We start from the raw sequence: 21,578 nt of genomic DNA, 5'->3' as shown, positions 1-21,578 counted from the left end.
ACTTATAAACAAAAGTTTGCTCACTTGTAGAAATGTGACCTGGGATAAGTAAGTCAGGCTCTATTCTTTCATACTCTGTCATTGCCAGTAGTGATTGCTGCTGCTGAGGCAAAAACCTGCTGTATATTATATCTGTTTTCTGTCATTTTGGCATTACATGGCAAGTAGGAGTGAAAAGCTGTGAAAATAAAGAGTCTGTAGACAGGTTTAGCTCAAACTATAAAAAGGTCATGTGTGGTCTTGAAATCTGACATATAGTAACACATTTTCCGGACTACACTTAAGACTTCTTAGGCATTAGTCCCACCAGTGGTTGTAGTGTGGAAGGGTGTTCAGATACCCGAAGTTTTTCAAAGGTTTTGGAGTTTAGGAGGAGCTTGGTAGGGCTGTCTTCTGGTAGTGTTATGTATTGTGGCAGACTGACAATGGCGCCAACTCTTTGATATGTCTGAAGAGCGCAGGTATAACAGAAGAGCAGTTAAGTCATTGCTGTAAGTACTTGGTGACTTGTAGGCCTGTGGTCATGGTTGCTACGAGTGTAGTCTCCTGGCTATTGCAGTAGTTAGCAGAAGATGATGTGAGATTTAGGCAGAGTTCTGTAACTGCATACCTGAAGTGCTTCTAAGAATATCCTTATTTCTGTTACCAACTGTTTTTATTGATAACACAAAACATGTAATTGGTCTTTCATGCTTCAGAAATACTGCAGTTTCGTAAAGAAACTTTCTTACCTAGTGCAGGGAGAGAATTTAATATAGATTATTTAACACAATAGAAATCCAACTTCTGTCATCATCTCCAGGTGCTAACGTGGTAACATTATCTCATAAGGAATGAACTGGGAGAGAACCCAGAAGCAATTATTGCAGTCTACATGAATCAGTGATATCTATAATGGGGAAAAACTGCTTTGTGCTCTAGCCTTTCTGTGTAGTGACTGAGCAGCAGAGTTAATGAAGCCTTGATTTCTATGGGATTGTATCTGTTGCCCCTAGCACATAGTGTGCCACCAAGCTGCTGGGCCCTGTAATGCTAACTCTCAACAGGCAAGAAACAGTGATGCAAGAGCTGCTCAAACTGAGTAGTCAGAGCATTTGTACTGACTGGTGGTATCTCCTGTTATGTGCAACAGTTCTGCATGCCTTTTTCCTAACTAGGATACTGAAGTTGCAGAACTTTTCATTCTGTCCTGGTTGCTAATTCTTGAAAGACTTACGGGGAGGGGAGAGAGAAGCAAGATCAAGAAAGAAGATTCACATATATTTTGCAGATAAGACAGATTATGGCCTGCTTTCACCTTTCTAACATAAAAGGAAAGAAATACTAATGCTAGAGGAATGTTTTTTTTAAAAAATATTTTTTCTTTTGAAGCAAGATCACATCAGTTTTTGAAAAACCGGACAGTAGATATGTTGAGTGCACAGTTACACAGAGCCATGGAGGGAATAAACTGCTGTGTATTTAAGAGACGCACTAGTATTTCCCCTTGAAAACAAAGGTGCAAACAGGGTAATGGAAACACTTCGGTTTTAGCTGACCTTGAATTTTTTTATTTAAGCCAAGAGCTAGAAAATCTTACCTAAACCCAGGAGGTTTTAGAAATTAGTTGAGTAACTGCAGAGCTCTCTTCAGACCGCAAGTGATGAGATGGGTACCAGTTTCAAAACCATTTCATTTAAAAAAAGCTAGAATCACTACCTCTGAAACTGTTTTACCTGTTTAAATTCAGGCAGAACAGTTGTGAAACTCATTCTCTAGGCTACTTGTTCAGTGAGTCACTAAATGAGTTCTTATAAATCACTTACCCATGTATAATCTTCTCTTGCTGCTTGGTTTTGAGCATGTCCATTTGCAAGCTGTTGGATGCATCTGCAAGGATCTGATGCATCACTTGTGGCTTATAGCCCAGTCTGAGAGTCATTGTTGCTGGTAGATGTACAATAACTGTATATGTTTTTCTCAGTTTTCTCTTACTGATTATAATTAGAGTTTTTACAAGCTTTTTCTTAATTTAATATAGTGATCCTGATTGTGAGGGCCATCGTTGTGAGAACAGTAACACGTATGATCATCAACAGTATGATGGAGAGGAGAGTCAAGATGAAGACAGCTGTTCAGAGCATAGCTCCAGTACCTCAACATCCACAAATCAGAAGGAAGGCAAATACTGTGACTGCTGTTACTGTGAGTTCTTCGGCCATGGAGGAGTAAGTTATTGGATTTTAAATTGGTTTTATGTGATTTCTTTATTGTTTACTCATCCTTGATTTCATGTGATTTATCAGACTGCAATTAAGGGGGGGTGGCATTGGAGTTTACTCAACAGAAGTAGTAAAAAGGAGCTTGCTTAGAATAATTTTCCTCTTTGAATTGGAGAATTGGAACAAACCTTTCCACTTCAATGCAGTTCAACAGTAATAAAAGTTACTAAAAGATTTAGGAAGCAACTGACTTGATTAGTAGATACCATGTTTGATTGAAACTGCAAACAGGGACATTGAGCCATTTAAATAACTTTTCAAAATTCATGCAGTCATCTGTAGTAGTGTAATTATGAATAAGCCACAAATCTGGGTAAAAATACATTTAATATAGGACATTTTTTAAAATGTTTGTGGCAATTTATGAACCATTCTCCCATCTGTCAAAACAGCAATCCTCAAAGTATTTATGTTGTTTGTTGTTTTTTTAAAAAAGAAACTATTCTTACCTAGAACTTAGGCAGTGTAATTTTAAATTACACTTTATCAGAGGAAAACACAAACTACATTTTCCCTGTCTTCAGTATTGCAAAGCATTTTCTTTACTGGTACATCTTGATAGGCACTCAGTTGTATTTGTATTTAAAGGGTGTTTTGAAGAAACTATTAAGTTCTAAAGCATGCAGGTTATACAAAATCTTTTCCTTTATGTTCTGTATTTTACTACTTAACACTTCGTATAGCCCTTAAGTTAATTTCATACTAGTAACATGTCTAGTGACTTCTTGTAATCATGTCTTTTCATTTGCACAAATGAAATGCTAAAAGCTGTTAAGTGGCCACATATATTTTTTTTCTTAACTTAAGATTTAATTTTCCTGCTGGCCTCATTTCTAAATCTGTGTAGTCCGTTTTAATAATCAGTTAACTAGTACAATGTGTATCTGGCCTTTTTTTTTTTTTTTTTCTTATTTGAAGTAAAAGCTTAACTTACTGGCCCTGTATTTGAACAAATACAGTTTCATCGTAGGGCCTGAAGTGAATTAAAAGCCCCTGCCCTGTGGCTGAAAGGGGTAGGGAGGGGATGTGTCCATGATTGATCTGTCTTTGTTAGTTGTCTGATGGCACAGTAAGTTACTCATTTTGCTGAAGTGGCAGAATAGTACAGGATTTTTAAGTTTGTGTGTGTACCTAAAGCCATATTTAACAGGCAACAGGCCTGTTAAAATCCTTTTAAGGATTTTTTAATAGGCTTAGTTTTGTTGGTTTAATGAGTTGAACTGGTATAGCTCCAAACAGATGGGCTTTAGATCTGGTGCAGGAGGGGAGAGGGTAAGGCAGCAGGAGTGAGGGAGGAATGAGGAGTTGAGATGCAGGAGCAGTGGCTGGGAATACAGATATGAAACAAGACGCAAGGATTCGCCTTGCAGCAGTGTTAACAAGTTATTGATGCGACTCTGCTGGAGGGTATGCTGGCATGCTTCAGTGCAGGGTAATCCAGCCTTCACAGTTACAGCCCAGAGGCCTGTGTAGCCCAAACTCTGAAACAGACTTAATATAAAATGGAAACAGCAGCAAATGCCTGCTCCCTTCAAGTTTTCAAATGTGGTATACCAATCACAAGAGAATATGGAAATCTCTTTGCTTTTAAAGAGGTAACTTTGTCTTCTTACTTGTCATTCCCTTGCAAGAAGAGACATCCTTTTGGTTGGAAAATACAGTTGACAAGCTAGCACCAAGTCTGATGAGTTCTGTTGCCTCTCTTTAGGTACACATACAAACAATAAAGAGTTTGTTATTCAGGTTTAGACCTTCCCAGCTATTTGCAGGTCAGAAATGTCAAAATCTCAAAGTATTAAGTCAGTGAAATTTTTATAGTTTAATCACTAGATATTTGTCCTTCAGCCTCCAGCTGCACCAACCAGCAGAAATTATGCAGAGATGCGAGAAAAGCTTCGTTTACGTCTAACAAAAAGAAAGGAGGAACAGCCGAAGAAACCAGATCAGATCTCTGAAAGGGAAAGTGTTGTTGACCATCGAAAGGTGGAAGACTTGCTACAATTTATAAACAGCTCTGAAACCAAACCAGTAAGCAGTTCTCGGGCAGCCAAACGAGCCAGACATAAGCAAAGAAAGGTAAGACATAAAAGTAGATTTATCCTAGACCTCATGTTTTTGAATCTGTGCGCACTCTGTAAGTATAGTGCTGTACACTGACTTTATGATATTGGTATAATTGGCTTCTGTGTAGTTTGTGGTACACCGCCCGTTTGTATATACACAGCTAGCTCTACCTGTTCTGATGCTACCTGAGGAATCTATGTAGTAGACTGGGAAGATTCCTCACAATGTCATTATCATGTATTTGGTTGATTTGTACTGGAATTTCCTACACTTTAGAAAGCTATTTGGAAGTGTTGAGAAATGTTAAGCATTTGACTGTTTTGTAGAATTGACATATAACAGCGGTGGAAGTTAGAGAACTTAGTGTTTCTGTATTGGTATAAAGGTTATGATAAAGTATCTCTGTAGGAAGCCAAGAAACGTAAGGTCAGTGCTTTTAAGAGAAAGGAATAGTAGAGATTTAGTATTTTTAGAATGATTGCAGCAGGCACCTTGCTGTCCTCACTGAAAGAGTTTAAGTGCTGTGCCACGTGATGACGTGAAGGGCTATCCCAAGCTGGAGTGAAGTGGCAAGCTGCAGAGAGGGGACAGGGAGGAAAAAATTACAGGTTGCTTTCAAATAGAAACGGTCAAAAAGATTTATTAAAAACTCCAATGTGTAACAGTGATTTATTTTTTTTTTTTTTTTTAAAAAACACCAGTATTTGCTGAGTTAATAGAGGAAATATGTTTGGGTTTTTTAAGTTGAACAAGCAGGAAACTGACTTTTTGTACTGCAGTTCAGTATCAGCCTTTGGTATAAAACTTAAGGCACAATGAGATTAGTAGCTGAATGTTTTTTGAGTTCTGGTAAGCATGTTTGTGTGACCACACTATAATACTTCTTGTTTGTGGATTTCCTTGCTGGCACTAATTCTACACTCCTTCAGACTGTTCCGTGGGTTTGGAAGACCTGATGTTCACAAGTTGTGTTCTTTATGTTCATGTTTTAGCACTGTTCAGCAACCTCAGGACTTAGTGAGTTATTTTATAAGTAAAATTCACAATGCAAATTTCACTTTGCTCTTGCAATGCAGTTAGAGCATAAGTGGAAGATTCTCTTAGGGTTTTTATGTGTGTTCTGTAACTGAAAAAGTAATCCAATACAAGCACTCCTAAATGTGCAAGAAAATAAATGGACATGATAGTTCTCAGTGTATGCCTTCCTTTCATTTTGCTAATGATGCAAGATCTATGCTGCACAGCAAAGTTTCAGGCATTTGCAATAATGGTTGGAAAAAAATCCCTTGTGTCTGTTTTATGTGGTTAATGAACTTAAAACTGACAGTAGAAAACCATACCATCCTTATTATTTTTGACAATTTCAAGTGTAACTTTAATGTGCTTAGTGTTTTGCTGTAAAATGTTTTTAATGATTGCTTTTCCTAATGTTTGTGAACACTGAAACAGCGCAACTCTGCTACCATAGCAAGAGAACAGGTAAAACATGCAACATAATACAAACCCAAGTTACCTTAGTAATACATGCGGTTGTTGAGGATTAAGCTCAATGTGTTGTTATCAGCTGGTTTTTGTGGTTGTAGAAAAATTTGATGTGGAGTTAGGTTTAGCAGTAGCAAATAGAAGACCAAGAGTTGGTATGAACAACAGTCAAATATGTTACAGAAACATAGACAATACAAATACTGAATTATTTTTATGTACTTTAAAGGGCAGCTTTTGTATAAATAGTTATTTGCTTCCTGTATGGCCTGGTGGATTAAATATGTTCATATGTTAACATCCTAGGATTTATAACATTCATAGAGAAAAGTATTAATAATCCCTAAAACTTCACTTTCTAAAATATTTGTCACTTTCAATAAACCTTTATTGTTCTGTAGCTTGAAGAAAAAGCTCGACTTGAAGCTGAAGCCAGGGAGAGGGAGCATCACCAGTTGCTTGAGGAACAGAGGCGGCGTGAAGAAGAAGAAGAAGAGAGGCTGAAACAAGAATTACAACGGCTTCAAGAACTGCAGCAGTTGCGGGCTGTAAAGAAAAAGAAGAAAGAACGGACAAGTAAAGACTGTCAGAAGGTGGACATGCTTACTCGAAACTGCCAGGCAGTGAAGGAAACTGTCCCAAACGCACCCGAAGACATTCAGAACGGTACACTTGAGCAATCAGAAAAGATAGAAACCTCCTCTGCTTCACTGTCAAGACACGCGAATCATACAGAACAGAGACCGGTTTCAGAGACAGGCTGTGAACTATCCAATCCTGTAAACACTAGAGACTCAAAGCTGCTTTATCAGAAAGAGGGGAATGTAAAGCAGCATGAGCCCCTCTCTTTTCTGCTTGATATCATGCATCAACATAAAGAAGGAAATAGCAAGCAGAAATTAAAGCAGATAAATAAACCATGTGCTGAACAAGTGAAAAAGCCTGTTGAATCCCCCAAAGCAGCTGAAATACAGACTAAAACCAGAAACCAAATAGAATCCAAAGCAAAAGCAGCAGAGCCCCCATCATTTGCAGAACCTAAAAAAGAGGAGAAGAAATTAAACAGTAACAACAAAAAACAGTTGAACCATGTAAAGGAAGAGAAGGCACCCGTAACAAGTGAATCCCCCTCACCAAGTGAACAGCAACAAAATAATAAGCTAATACTTGCAGATTCTCCTCAACCAAAAGGCAAGAACAAGAAAAACAAGAAGAAAAAAGGGGACAAAGTCAACAATTCCATTGGTAAGTGTGTAAGAAAGTTTAAGAAGTTGGGTTGTTTCTTACCGTTGTTTGAAATTTTTATCTTCGGTCATTCCCGCCAGTGTAAGTTAGGGAAACAATGGCTCAAGTTTTCCTGACACCAGTTTCACTGTCATTGTAACAGTTAGGACATGCATGTAGTTTTAGTAAAGAAATGCAGGATTCTTTTAAAGAATGAATGAATGAACTTACGTATATTGCTGCTTTTGTATGATGATTGTGTCAGTTAAGGAAGCCAGTCTCCTGTAAAGCCTATCTTGCTTAAATAAATAGATAAATAATTTAGTAATGTGCTGAAATCCATATTGGACCTTATTAAAAGCAATAGTTTCTCTCACAGCATTAAGAGTATGGTCTAAAGTTGGTCTTATTCTTTGAGCGAGGAAAATAAGGGGATTTTGCAGCCAAAGAATGATCATTTATGCATAAATATGCATTTTCTCAGTGCAAATTATTTCTTTCTTACATTTATTAATAGGTAGGTGAGTAAATAAGAAAACTAATTTAATTTTTTATTTGTCAGAGTGAAAATTTAGTGGGATGTTAAATAGTTGATAATATTGAGTGTTTTCTCCACGTGACTATTAGGTTGTGCTAGTAAAGATATCTTTAGTATTTATCTGACAGAAGAAATTAAACCTTAGAAGACCGAGTTGCCTCAGATAAGCTGCACTTGCATGATTTTCTTCCCAACATATATTTTTTGTTTTCCTGAAAACATCTGACAGCTAATAGAGCTGAGGAGCACTTGCAGTGCTAGCTGGCTGGCATTGTCAGCACCCTAACCAAACTGCCATTCTTGGGCACAAGTTTATTCCCTGCACATGCTTGGTTCCTTATGGAACTGCCAGCTGGGATGGCACTTGTGCAGTATGGACATCTATCTGCTTGGAGTACCCGATCATTTCCCTGGGATCACCTGGTAGCTGAGTGGTAACAGCAAATAATTTAAATGTCCATTCACAAAAATGACTTAATATTGCAATTCTCACTGCTGTTCTGTCTGGTAAGTACATTGAAATAGAGACCTTAATCCTTCTGTAGTCTCTGCCAGGGTTTCAGAATACTTAAGATGTTGATTAAGTGTTGTTATAAAAAATGTAGACTGAATTCATGGTTGTTGCAAGTGCTAGGTGTAGAGCCCAACTTTATTTTTGTGGTCTCTTGGTTGGGTTGAGTCAGCCCAGTCTTTCTTTTTAGCTCTTATGTTCAAAGTTTTCGATTTCATGTCAATGAAGCAATGATACAGCATTGAACCCTTTTCTCTGATACCTTAGTTCTTGTGCATACTGTGTTGTGGCATGTTTGGGTTTTGTTAGTTGTTTTTTTAATTTACTGAGAAGAACGTGCTGCAGTCATTGGAGCAAGACAAAAATCTAGAATTAGGAGTAGAAAGAGAAGACTAGAGACATTTGGAGCCTTCCTGCAGCTTTAAAATAAAGTATTTTTTTATTATTATTATGGAGGAGAAAGCGTTGAAGGGAGTTGGGGGGTGGTAGAGGGTTTTTACTGTAAGAGAATGCAGGTAGTTTCCAGCATCTTTTCCTCCTCCCTGCCCCTTACTGCTGTTTTCTGCTGCTTAATCAAATATAGTTACAGTTTCTGAAGACTAATACTTAAATGGGAAAAACCAGCGATATATGTCTGAATTTATAAAGAGATAATTGTGCTGCTCTCTGAAGAGTTGGGACTGGACTGCTACTTGGAATAGTTCTGACTTTAGAACTACAAGAGAAATACTATAATATACAATTTTTCTTTTAGTTGTCATTTCTCAAAGATACAGAGTTGATGTACCAAATTAGCTAGGACACAAAAGAAGAACTAAGGAAAAAAAATTAGAACTAGGGTAAATGAAAGAACATGAAAAGAGGCTAACAAAGTTTGGTGTTTTTTTTAAGTGAATTTTTAAGTAAAGTGTTAAGGCAGTGAAATTTATTGGGTTTGGTGTGAGTTCTGTTTCTGAAAGTTTATTCTGCCAGTAATTTTTAACTCCTTGTTATGAAGAGGCTTAAGAAAACTAGGGGTATAGAGAAGCCCCGTGTTTATACGGCTTTCTGCTGCTTCAGAAGTAAGTTGCACAGCAAAGACATGCAACTTCTCTAAAGGCATTCCTGGTAGTTCAGAAGTCATTTGTTCCCATAATCTCAAGGATTATGGAGAGTCCTGCTGTGTTTTCTGTTAGTTTCTTCATCTTGCCCTTTTTGGAATGTGTTATGAAGCTGCTTCAGAAATTAGATTGGAGCATATATGTAGTAAGAAATGAGACTTCAAGGGGAAAATACTCAAATTGGTTGCTACAAAAATTTACACTTTCTTTATAAAAACCATTTTTAAAATGTTTCTAAAGCTGTCCTTTTGTTAGTAAGGCAAACAGCTCATGAGTATTGTTTACTTGAAATCTATCTGAATCATTGAGCCTTTTGTGTAATTTGACCATTCTCCTGTGTATTCCAGGTTTATGGCATCCTTTGCAACCCATGTGATGAGTAAATTTGCTGTTGATTCATCTCTTCCTTGTTCCTAACTACCTAAAGCTTGAGCAGATGTACTAGCATGGGGTTTTTAAGAAGTGTCTTCTTAATTACAGTTTATATTAATTCAGTCTAAACATGAATAATCGATAGTCCACCAAGTTCAGGCAGTCCTCCAAAAAGATCTTTAATGCAGCTTCTTCCTCTCTCCTTCCTCCCTCCCCATGGAATCTAATACTGTGTTATCCTTTTTCCTTTGTAGATGATGTGTTTCTTCCCAAAGACATTGATCTAGACAGTGTGGAAATGGATGAAACAGAGCGAGAAGTGGAGTATTTTAAAAGGTAAGGTGCTGTAATCCCTTCGGATAAAGTTGTTTTGCTTCTTCCCATATTCCATGGGTTAAAAAACCCCACAACGTATTAACTAACTTGTAGCAGGAGAGCCTGTGTTGTAACATAGCAAATCCTGTTACAGCTGACATTCTGAATACTGTAACAATCACGAAAGCTGTAGATCTGTGGACACAAATCATAGCTGAGTAGCACAAATACAGAAATGAGTGCCAGAATCATCTGTGTGTCCCTCAGGTTCTCATCAAGGCTTTCAGAATATCCTTAGTTACGTATTTTTTCTTCTATAGGCAAAGTTTGCATTAATATTTCTTCTATTATCCACGCAGACCAAATGCTTATCAGTGTTTTAAAAAATAAGATATTAAAAAGGTGCGATGTTAGGTGTTAAATGTTGAACAAATAAAACTTTTTTTTAAATTTCAGAACATATACTTCAAAAAGGTTTGTACATGATGTTTTCTTCCTTGTTTATAAGAGCTATTAGTTTGGAATTTTATACTGTACATGGAGTAAAGATGGTATAACTGTGGGATAGTCGCTTATGTTAATCAACAAAAGGGGACGCTGATGCTAGTGCAGTGACAGTAAAAAGAGTAATACGAACCTGTGCCTGTGAAACTTTTTTCTTCTGTGCATTCGTTATTTTTGGGATTTACAAATCACTATTAGTTACCTTTAATTCCTCAAATATGAGCAGACAGCTCATGTTTAAATAATGTAGTACATGTTCTTCCATAATACTGAAATCTACTCAAATTTGTGTTCTTCGATGGTGGCTGGGTGTGCTAGTGTCCCATGAATACTTCTAGTAAGCCTTTCATCATGATAGCCAAATCTGAAATGCTATAAATAAATCAGTTTGTGCAACTGAATAATTTAGGAATCAAGAGCAGTATTTCAAAAAACAACTAAATCAATTTGTTTACAGGCTTTAAAAAAAAAATGGCTTTCAGTATGGGTTTCAGTTTCTTTTCTAAATTTATGTAGCTTTCATAGTCTGTGTGCCTGGGATTTAATATATGTCTAAGTCTTGGAAAGAACAGAGTGCAACTGCTTCTCTGTGCTGCTGTACAAAATACAAAAATTTCCAGTTTAATGTCAGTGCAGAAATGAAGTAGGTAGGCTCAATGCTGCTATCATGCTATAATACTATACAGAATGCATATGTCTGTGATTATTTATGGAGTTACGATGCACTAGATGATGAAATTTTCAAAAGGACAATCTGCCCTTAAAAATCATTTTTCTAAGGGCTCCCAATTAAAGGATTTTTTTAAATCAGAATGTAGGTTATTATAGGCGAAATGTGTCATATATTAGTACCAATGTTGGTTTAGCATAAGCCTTTGTTAGGGGTTTCATGGGATATTCGTTGCTTCATTCAAGTCGGCAGCATCTGTAACAATAGAAAAGCTCTTTTCACCAATTTCCTACTCTAGATAGCATAAATGAAGCAGCAGTGTCTTGTATTTGCAGAAGTGTAGCTGAAGTTTGGCGATCAACTTGTCAAACATGATTCCAAATGAAGATTTAACACTTTTAACTGTACTGGTTTGTAATTATTTTAAATTAATTTTGTAATTAATTCAGTAATTGGTACCATCTACTCTTCACTGTAATTTCACATGTTAGGAAATATGTGTAACTGTCCAATATTTTTTATGTATGTCTCTTTAGAAAAGGTGTCTGAAAAACCCTGGTAGGTGCTTTTCTAGGGGGGAATAACAACTACTTAATGTTGTGAAGGCATCTTTAATGCTTATGTTTTCTATCACTTGATAATTTCTGACATAGTATTTAGAAGGCTAGCAACATCACTTGTTTCAGTAACCTTCCATGGTAATGAGCTCCACAGGCATACTGTTTACTGGTAGTTTGTTACTTCATCAGCTTTTCTACTTGCTTTGTAGGGCATAGTAAATGGATACTTTTAATTACACCCTGACTTCAGAATTAAGTTTGCAAGCTACTTGTAACTTTGGCATGGAAAGAACAAGTGTCGTTGTTCTAACCTTCCTCAGTACCTTTTCTCTTTCACTCTTCCCGTCTACTCCCCTTTTTTTTTTTGGCTTTCAATTGTTACAGAAGCTGTTAACCTTGCAGAGAGAGGTATGCGCTACCTTGATGCTGTCATGCAGCCTTTAGCTTAAACAAGCTACATGTTGCCTCGATGAAGTTCTTCAGTGTGAACTGTCACTGAAATGCTTGAACATGCCAACCTTTCAGAAGTTCTTCCATAAATTCTGTTTAGTGATGGTGAACAAGTGAATTTTCGTTCTAAAGGTGCTTTTTCCAGGCATGTGGGCTACTGATCTGCTGTATTATAAACAAAACTCCTTTCCCTATATCTCAAACATTGCTGTATTTAGAAGAGAAGCAGCAGTGTCTCATGCTATTGGGGCTTCTGCTTTACACATTACCTACCCCTCATTCTTACTGTTAACAAGGTTTTAGGTAAATACAGCAATGTCTTCTGTTTCTAGTTAACATTCAGCTAGTATCTGTGCTGCTAAATATGCAGTGTTCTTTGCTAATTCATTCACTCACTCTTGGTGATGCAGTGGTGTTTAAAGTAACAGGTTTATGATGTATTTGAGTGATGGACAAGTAACTTCTTTTTTTAGGTATTTTTTTTTAGGAGGTTTTGTCTTTCTGAATGAGAGGTGCTCTTCAAAACAGAGGGATAACACCAGTGATTAGATTTTAAGTGTATTGGTTTCACTATATCATTTATACTTCCACTCTTAACTTTTTCATTTCAGATTCTGCTTGGATTCTGCCAGACAGACAAGGCAGAGACTTTCCATCAACTGGTCCAATTTTAGCTTGAAAAAAACCACCTTTGCTGCACATTGAAATGACACAATATGGGGAGGGAACCCTGCAGGAATCAATGAACGACAACTCCACTTACCTGTCCTGCTGTGCTGAGAGCTTATCTGGTCTTGAGCCAGTGCTGCCTTGCCTTGTCCCCAGTGCTGTGTGGATCTGCACTGAACCCTTTGGCCTGATAATTCTTGCGGACTGAAAAATTGCCACTTTCTACCTGAATTTGTTAGCTTGTGTGCTTGTAGTCTGTGAGTGAGACTTACTTGATTGTAGCTGTATGCCGTTGGAGTTGGAACAATAGCTCTTTTCCATCTCCTTCTGAATGCCTTGGCCTCAAAGACTTTAAATTGCTTAGGCTTGGGTGGAGGCCAAAATACTAGTTTGCATCATCTGCAGTGGCTCCTGTCACTTCTGCATCTAGCTATGTTTTGTCATTCTGACTCCTGACAAAGGAATGGACCTAGTCAGTTGTGCTTTCATCTGCTCCAGAATTCTCCTGACATGACTTCATGAAAAAGAGGCTCTTACTGGGACAAGTATCTCCTCAGTTCTTTCACAATCTACTGTTTAAGAGTGTACAAGTTACGCTATTTGTGTTTTGATTTTTTTTTTCCTGACTTGTAGCCAGCTTGTGTAAGAATACTTGCAGAATGAGAAAATTTAAAAAAGAACAGTACTCACACTATCAAATCTGTTATAGAGTGTATAATTGTATTAACACTGAAGCCTAACTGGCTACTTTTTTAACATATTGTTAAGTAATATTAAAATCATGTCTTTCTTTTTGAAAGATGGAATACATTAGTATGGCAGAAGATTTGTGTCTTGCTTTTTTCGTTTGGGTGGGGAAAGGGAAAAAAGAAACAGGCAAAAAAATAACGGTTTTCTAAACTAAATTTCATCTTGTGTCAAAATCAGTCAGTGAATGCTACCTAACTTTAGCATATTTCTTGTTTACCAGCTCACCTGATGGGAAAAATTGCTATCTGCTAGAGCAAGAAAGACTCCTGCTGAATGCTGGAATTAAGTTTGTGAATTCTGTGTATTACTGTAATGCTTCTATTTCCTTAGGTAACTTGTAAAAGCCAAGGTAGTACAAAAATTTCCAGTTTAATGTCAGTGCAGAAATGAAGTAGGTAGGCTCAATGCTGCTATCATGTAAACAGTTAACGATATAGTGATGTGGAAGAATGGAAGTGTGGAAGAAAACTGCTGATTTAGGATTTTGATCTGTATAAAGATGTTGCCGTTGTAGAAGTTTTCCTGATACTGTGCTATTTATTGAAAAGGAGACATCAGAAGCTTTCTTCTTACTTCCAGATGACCGTGCTTACCAAAATTATACGGCAGTCTTCCACTCAGCATGTATTTAAAAGGACAGTATGGCTTTAAAGCCCACAAACATTCTTTTCTAGAACCATTCCACGTTTTTCTTTCTTCTACTTGTTAACACATATTTTTCTGTGATACACCCACTGGGCTTGGGACTGCTTTGCAAGGCACGGTGTAGTTACACTTAGCTTTGGACTTGAGGAGGTTTAATGGATGAATGCTTTCATGTGCTCTGTGGTGCCCAGATCTAGCAGTAGAGTTGGGTTGCCTACAGACCACTGAGATATTTACAACTTCACATCCCTGTTGTTGGTCCTGGAGCTCCTACCCCAGTGTGTGCTGCTGACACAGAATATAGTTGCTCGGCTTACACCCAGCCACTGTAGGTAAGAGCCCTCAGTTTCATCTTGTAGAGGAGAGAATGACACAGTACTTCTCAAAATATAGTCCAGGGATGTATATCGGACAACTTGTATTACTCTTCTTCAGATGCAGGTTGAGAAAGGGATTAATAGCTTAGCCTTGCTTTTTTGTCAATGCTGTACTGTAGCCTGTGCATTTATTTGCTTGTGCTGGAGGAATAACATCTCAAACATAAAAGGTAATATCTATGCCACTTAGCACAAACCGTCTCTGCAAAACTGTGTACGATTGAAAGTGCCTGCATCAGTTAGTGGAGAAGAATGAACTTTGTTTCTTGGGATCATGAAGGCTTGCATCTGTTGCAGCCTGAGTTAGATCTTAGTTTTGTAAAAGTGGAGAGGCTTCTCATGTGGGACAGTGGCTGTGGGGGAGGGGAAAAAAGCTCTTGAAATAGCTCAAGCTGATGTTTGTGTGAAATCCTTTTCACGTTTTTTCAGTTCTAAACCGTAACACAAGATGGCAGTGTATGTCATCATTAGTTACTTCTACGTCATTGATCTCAACAAATTGAGTCCTGGGATGGAAAAACTAGTTGATGTCACATGGGTGAATATTGGTGCAGATCCCAGCCTCTCTAGAGTAGGAACGCTTTGAAAGTACTGAGATATTTAACGGTGCTAGAAAACTCATTTCATAGCGTTTGTTTTCACTAGTAAATGGGGAAGAAAGTTGACTTTATTCTGTACTAACAAAGCTAACATGAATATGACTGCTTCTCTTTATTTTGAAGTCCTGGGTTAAGACTACAGAAGAAATCCTTTTGCAATATATATATGTATTTGCATATATATATATATATGTATTTGTAATATCCTTCAGAGATATGCCTTAAGATCCATCATGGTGTATTAGTTCAACTGACATGATTCCACACACTACACAGAAAGCATGAAGGATGAGTCTCTAGGGATCTGCTGTTGCACCTTGGTGAGAACTTAAAGGCAAGTCGTATTTTTATAAATTCATAATTAAGTGAGGTTAAGTGTGGATTAGTCTGGGAGCCAGGAGATTTGAAAGTACTGGCTTTACTTCTACCACTTTTTTGACCTTGGGCAAATAAGTTAGTTATTGTTACTCCATTCATTAAATGGTTTTGTTAAGCGTTTTCGGAATTATAAGCATGTTTCTTAATGCCTAAACGTAAGTAGCGATGTGGAGCCTGCTTAGGTGCAACACTATAACCTATTGGAAGTGCAAATGGTCTAACACTGGTATTTGTGTAGTTCAGATGCATTCAATCCAGATAAATAGGTTCAAAGGTAACTTTGAATAGAAGAGACCTGTATAAATAACAACATCATGACTGAATAAATTTTAATGCTTCCGAAGATTTGGAAGGGAGAAAAATTCCACCTTTGAGTAGGTCACTTTAACTGTAGTGTAAGTTGACCTCCTATTCCTTACTCATCGTAACCTGTGTGAAAGATGAGTATTTAAGCTCTGGAGGTGGCTAGTGGCATTATCTGTTTTAGGCCTGTCTGATATCCGTGCTCCTGAATCTGAGTGTGTGGTGGTACTTCAGACATTTTCGTAATGGAAGAGGGCATAATTGCACTGCAGTTTTGTATCTTGGACAGTGTTGATATTGGAGACTCTTAGGACATCTCTTAACACAGGGTTGTCTCATCTCTGCTTGTCGTTCACTATTGCTGCTTTCCAAGGCAACAGAATTCAAGAGTCTTCAGCGTGCATTTTTCATGTGGCATCGTCGGTACTTAAAACTGTGTAGCTGAGATTGAGCATGCTGGCCACACAAATCTCGCCATAGCCTGAGAGGACTGATATGTTAAAGATTATTAATTAATGTGTAGGAGTTCTGTGTGCTCATTGCTGCTCAAAAAGGCTTTGCAAGTAGCTTTCTGTTTTGGTGAAAAGTTAGCTCACCTTTAGTGTGGATCCTGTTCTATCATGGTGGAGAAATTAAGGGTTACTAGCATAAATTTTTACACTAATTATTACAATTTCACATATCTCCAGTACAAATGAAGGTGTGCAACTTGTAATTGCAGAAGCTATTCTGAAAAAAAAAATAATTTTCTGTGCTTGCTATGTTGTAACATACATCTGAGCAAGATTAGGTGTACATTATATTTGTTGTCTTTGGTTCTTTCTCTGTATTTAAACCTCCAGGAAATCTGGAGACTGAAATGTTTGGTAGGGGAATTCTTTGAAGTGAAGTCACAAAAGTGTTGATTGAATGTCTCCCTTCCTCTTCCTGTCCATCAGAAAGAACCTTTCAAAATTCCAGTTTTCCAAATTTTAAATGCCTTCCTAATTGCCAGCAACATGTCTGTCCTGTGTTGCCCTGTAAGTCATTGACTGGAAATGTTAAATGATCATAAAATTGTTGTATCTTAAGTGCTGCTACGGGCAGCTTATGTAACTGAACTGTCATTGAAAGAAGGATGTTTTTCTCTTCTTTTTCCCGTTGAGCAAAGCAGTAACAATATGCAACTTAGGGCCTCGTTTGTATTCTTCACAGGTCTGTGTGTCCAGTTTCAGCTCTGCTGCTGCTTTTAGCTATACAGGTGGGGCTCTCCCAGCCCAGTGCTTACAGATGTGGAAGAAATTACCTATTGGTACACTATGGATCTACATACATTGGTGAAAAACATGCCAGCTAAACATGGGTTTTCATGTAACTTTTGGGGGTTTACTGGGGTTTGCTTATAAAGATAAAAGGGATTTTGAAGTGGGTGGTGTCCAATTTCTATCTCTGGGGAAGATGTGAAAGGAGAGAAGGTATATATTGATTGTGTCTCCTCTGATACGTTTTCCTTAATGATTTTTTTAATTTTTTTTTTTATATACAAACCCTTCCACTATTTGAATGTCTCGATTTAGGATGGCTTGAAGCATGTTTTCACTCTTCAATCACAGGTTCATAGCCTTTAACATTGCTGTTTCACCAGGTATTATTTGATCAGAAATATGTAGTTTTATTGTGACATTAGTGGCTTTTCAGGCAGAGTTGCCAGGAGATCAGACTGTCTGTAGTCTAGATGCTTGTTTAACCTCAGTTTTTCTTCCAGTGTGGCTGTGTTCCAGAAGTACAGCAATCCACAGAACTGCATAGATGCAATGTGTGAAGAGGGATCTGCTGGACAGTTCTTTTCTAGAAATTGGCCAAAGGAAACCTCTGCCAGTGATGAGCGTTCAGGTATCTCTTGTCAACTCTTAACCTCCATTTTCTTCACCAGTTTTTCTGGAAGCTGAACCGAAAAGTAAAACCGACGTATCTTTGACAATGCTGTAATACCCATAAGCTGACAATTTCAGATTCTTAACTGACAAGCAACATGTGAGAAGGTAATATTCTTTCTGCAAATAATACTTATGTCCAGCTTGCCGTGTTTGGAGAGAGTAGAGAGAGGGCAGATGGAGTAGAAGAAAGATGTCATGAAGAAAAACTGATGCTTAGTATTAAATCGAAGAATAAATAAAAATCAATTTCTGAGTGCATCAGTATAATTAGGACACTTATATTGCATAAACTAACATGCATTCCATACCAAGTATGTCACTGAACCAGCTTATTATACATGTTAGATTTTTTCACAGGGAAAGATGTCTAGACTAGTTTTCCCAGCCTTTAAACAGGTTATGGACACAAATGAAGTTAGTACAGTGTTTTGCACTGGTTTGGGAGGGGGCTTGCTTTCAGGCAACATGATGTTGACTAAGGTTGTTTTGCTTGTTACTGAAATACAAGATTTTTAATCCTGCATTCTGGAGCAGAAAAGCTGGAATGCTGAACTCATCAGACCAGATAATTGCTGCCTGCTGTTGCTTCAACAGACTTCATGCTGCCAGCCACTCAGTGTCAGCTCATGGGAGAGTGGTTCTATAGTATCTGGAAATAGATAATCAGCAAAACCTTTTTCCTCCAAAAGGGGGCAAAAAGGTAGGAATCAAGGTATTTGAAATCAGATAATTAATCATATATACTATATGTCAAGCACTCTTGTCTTCAAGACCTTGTACAAGTTTTTGCCCATCTGTTGCTTGACCACTAAATGGGTTGCACAGTATTGCTAAGGGCAGTTAAGGTTTTCAAGGTTTTTTTGGTTTGTTTATTTTATGTTGAGGGCAAATTAGAGGTAGCCAGTTTGTGAGAGGTCCTCTTAGGACAGGGGTCCTCAAACTACGGCCCGTGGGCTGGATACGGCCCCCCAGAGTCCTCAGTCCGGCCCCCGTTATTTACAGAACCCCCTGCCGGGGGTTGGGGGGGGAAATGAAGCAGCCGCAGATGACATCCTGCCACTGCATCCGCACGCCGGCCCCCTGGTTAAAAAGTTTGAGGACCCCTGTCTGAAGACAGTCTTCACAGACTAACAGGGAAAGACAAGTTTAAGCAACATTACATCAGCCTCTTCACTTGCATTTGTTGATTATATCAGGGTATGAGCTGTTTGCTCTGTTGAGTGAATTCTAGAGGCTGGAAGCAGAACCATGGTTGTATAGTCTTGGTGACTGAAAGATGTCATTGCTAGAACTGTTTCTTGAAGTGGGAGGGGAAGAGAGTGTCCTAGTACACTAGTACCGAACATAGCAACAGTATTGTTGCCTTTATCCTTTCATGCAAGGTCATCTCTTAGGTTTCTTAATTGGGCGTACTCCTACCTTCTGTAACAGTCTGCAGCTAAAGTCTTCATCTTCTAGTTAACAAGTAAACAAACTTTTCCATCTGAAGAGTAATGAAAATGCAGTTTGCTGCTCTTATATGGGGCTTCTACTATTCCTTTCTGTGCCATCAGTCTAGCTTATAAGCTTTAAAAGATTTCTCTTTCCTTCCCAGAGTCAGAGTGCGTGTCTGAAAAGCCCCTTTAAAGAATTAATGAACCTTTTCAGTAATGGGCAAGTGGCATGCACCGCAGTTACAAGCCATTTTATGTTCTATAATGAAATTTCATTGTCCCCAGTTGCCTCTGAGCCTTTGTGTCATTTACATTGGTCATACTTTACATACTTCACCAGGTGAGGAAATTCTCTGAAAGTTGTCTTGAAAAAATTCTATCCTTTTTGTATCACGAGTAATGCTCTTTACGTAAGAGGCATGAAATTGTGTATTGACTGGTCTATGTTTTTTTTTTTAAAAAAATAAATCTAGGACTGCCTGTGGACTTCAAGTGTAATTCTGGGAGGAGCTGGCATAATGTCAGTGAAGATAAACTGACTGGGTAAGAACAGAATTAGAAGGCAAAAGGCTTAAATCTGTGTTGCTCCTTATTCATATTACAGGACTTTTGTTTAACACTTAGCAAAGTAGTTAACTGAACAACCTGCCAGAGAAAGTTGTATGTACATTACCCACTCTGTACTGTGTGTTGTTGCTTTGTAAAGTGGTACGAAAACATAATTGGCAGTTGAGTGCTGGTGAGATAGGTGAATGCATGTGTAAAGGTGTAAGAGCTTCAGCTGTTTTTGAAGTTCTCTGCTGATCTACAGCTGTGGACATAATGCTAGATAGTGAGGTGAACAAGTGGAAATGTAGGAATTAAGCAGGTCAGTGTACTGATTATGTGGTGTGAGAAATAATCATCTTAATACATCAGAACTGTTACTCTGAATGAACTGAAGGAATATTTTGGAACAAAGACCACCAATTGTGATCATTATTGTAACTGCTCTTCTGAAATCCCATTTTTAACCCATCTCAACAAGAAGGCAATCCAAACTGGTCAGAGCCGAGTTACTGGAGAGAGTTGGCATGTTCTCATGTGATCTGAACTTTAGTCTCTTTGATTTTGTCAGTGCTAGCCAGTATAGCCTGGTTTTCTCCATGCAGATGCCTTTTTTTGGACACTAACCTACACTTGTGCAATAGGAGCATCATCTTTTCATGCCTTGGAACATCTTAGGTGTAGGATTCGGGGGCTTGAATGGATTAGGCATTGGCAGAGATGTAGACTGTGGCAGTGCCTTAAACTAGGATGTGATAATCTGCGTGATGCATGCCAATAGACTAAATGTGGAAGAGAAGTCTTAAAATGCTGAAGTCATTACCCATACAAAGGTGTGTTTGTCCTTGGGTTGGAACCCTTAAAATGATGTGGTGTAGGGACAGATAAGCTCTGGCATCACCTGCTGCCATTTCCCTTTTCTCATCCCAGCAATATATTAGCATGACATGGTATGATGTAGGAGAAGCATTTATTAAAAACAGCTGAAACACAAATACAGCTGTAGATCAGAGTCTCCAGGCTGGCTTATTTTCCTTATTGCTGAGTTTCTTTCAAAAGCAAAACCAACCAACCAACACACACAGACACACACCCCCAAATACTAATGTATTTAATCTGGGGGATTATCATCTATACTCTGGATTTGGTTTTTATGCCAATTGACGCTTTATAATGGTTAGCCATTTGCAATTTAAGCAATCTTGAATGTTGCTGTAATATAGAATCACCCAAACAAAAGTAGCCCAATGAGGAAACAGTGCAGCTGGCTGAGAAATTGTGGAAGTGATAGTGTTTTGAAATGACTGGGAGGAAAGAAAAAAAAAAAACAAACCACACAACACAAAACCTCTAATTCTTTTGGGGTATACACTGGAATGCATTCTGTGTCTTAGATTGCAAGAGATAATGCAGTATAAGAATGAACAAGTGTGTTACTTCAGTTATGTGTGTAAATATGGATGCCCTGTTGTAATGTGTAATGGACTAAAATGGTACTTGCCTTAAAGGCAACATTGTTTTAAATGTGTAAATCTTAAATGTTGCACAGAGATGACTTCTTAAAATTCTACTTCCTCTTTAATTTTTTTTTTTGTTGTTATGGTAACATTTTTATAGGCCTGAACTCTGTAAATTGTGTCATTTCATGGCCATGCTGAGCAAGTGGTGTGCTCTGCACGACGTCAGTCATTGTATCTTCTGTGATAACCAAAACTAGGTAGCTGTGGGTAAATGAAGAAGGGGAAAATAGCTTTTTTAAAGTACTTTTTTTAAAAAAAAGATATCTTTTTCTTCATCCGAAGGTCTTTAGTAATTATTTAATTTTTTTGCGTTTTAACTTGATTTGTAAAGCATGTAAAAGAAGTTTGTTCTAAATCTTTAGTGCAAACTCTTGTGTCCTGCAGCTCTTAG

The 21,578-nt window shown here is 37.9% G+C and overlaps 1 protein-coding gene across 2 annotated transcripts in view; it reads left to right on the top strand.

The window, feature by feature from the left end:
* The window catches only part of FAM193A (family with sequence similarity 193 member A), a 49,249-nt gene extending 35,705 nt beyond the window's left edge, over positions 1–13,544 (top strand). For both annotated transcript variants that reach the window (XM_037386342.1, XM_037386332.1), the window contains 5 exons: positions 2,021–2,207; positions 4,107–4,337; positions 6,209–7,052; positions 9,807–9,888; positions 12,663–13,544. In XM_037386342.1, coding sequence (XP_037242239.1) covers positions 2,021–2,207; positions 4,107–4,337; positions 6,209–7,052; positions 9,807–9,888; positions 12,663–12,756 — 1,438 coding nt within the window. In that variant the 3' untranslated portion in view covers positions 12,757–13,544. The remainder of the gene's footprint in view (positions 1–2,020; positions 2,208–4,106; positions 4,338–6,208; positions 7,053–9,806; positions 9,889–12,662) is intronic.
* Positions 13,545–21,578: the final 8,034 nt, after the last annotated feature.

The sequence above is a fragment of the Falco rusticolus genome, chromosome 1 (assembly GCF_015220075.1).
Source record: "Falco rusticolus isolate bFalRus1 chromosome 1, bFalRus1.pri, whole genome shotgun sequence".
Classification (NCBI taxonomy): Eukaryota; Metazoa; Chordata; class Aves; order Falconiformes; family Falconidae; genus Falco; species Falco rusticolus.
Note: the sequence above shows the minus strand (reverse complement) of the source record. Positions and strands in the feature narration are given on the sequence as shown.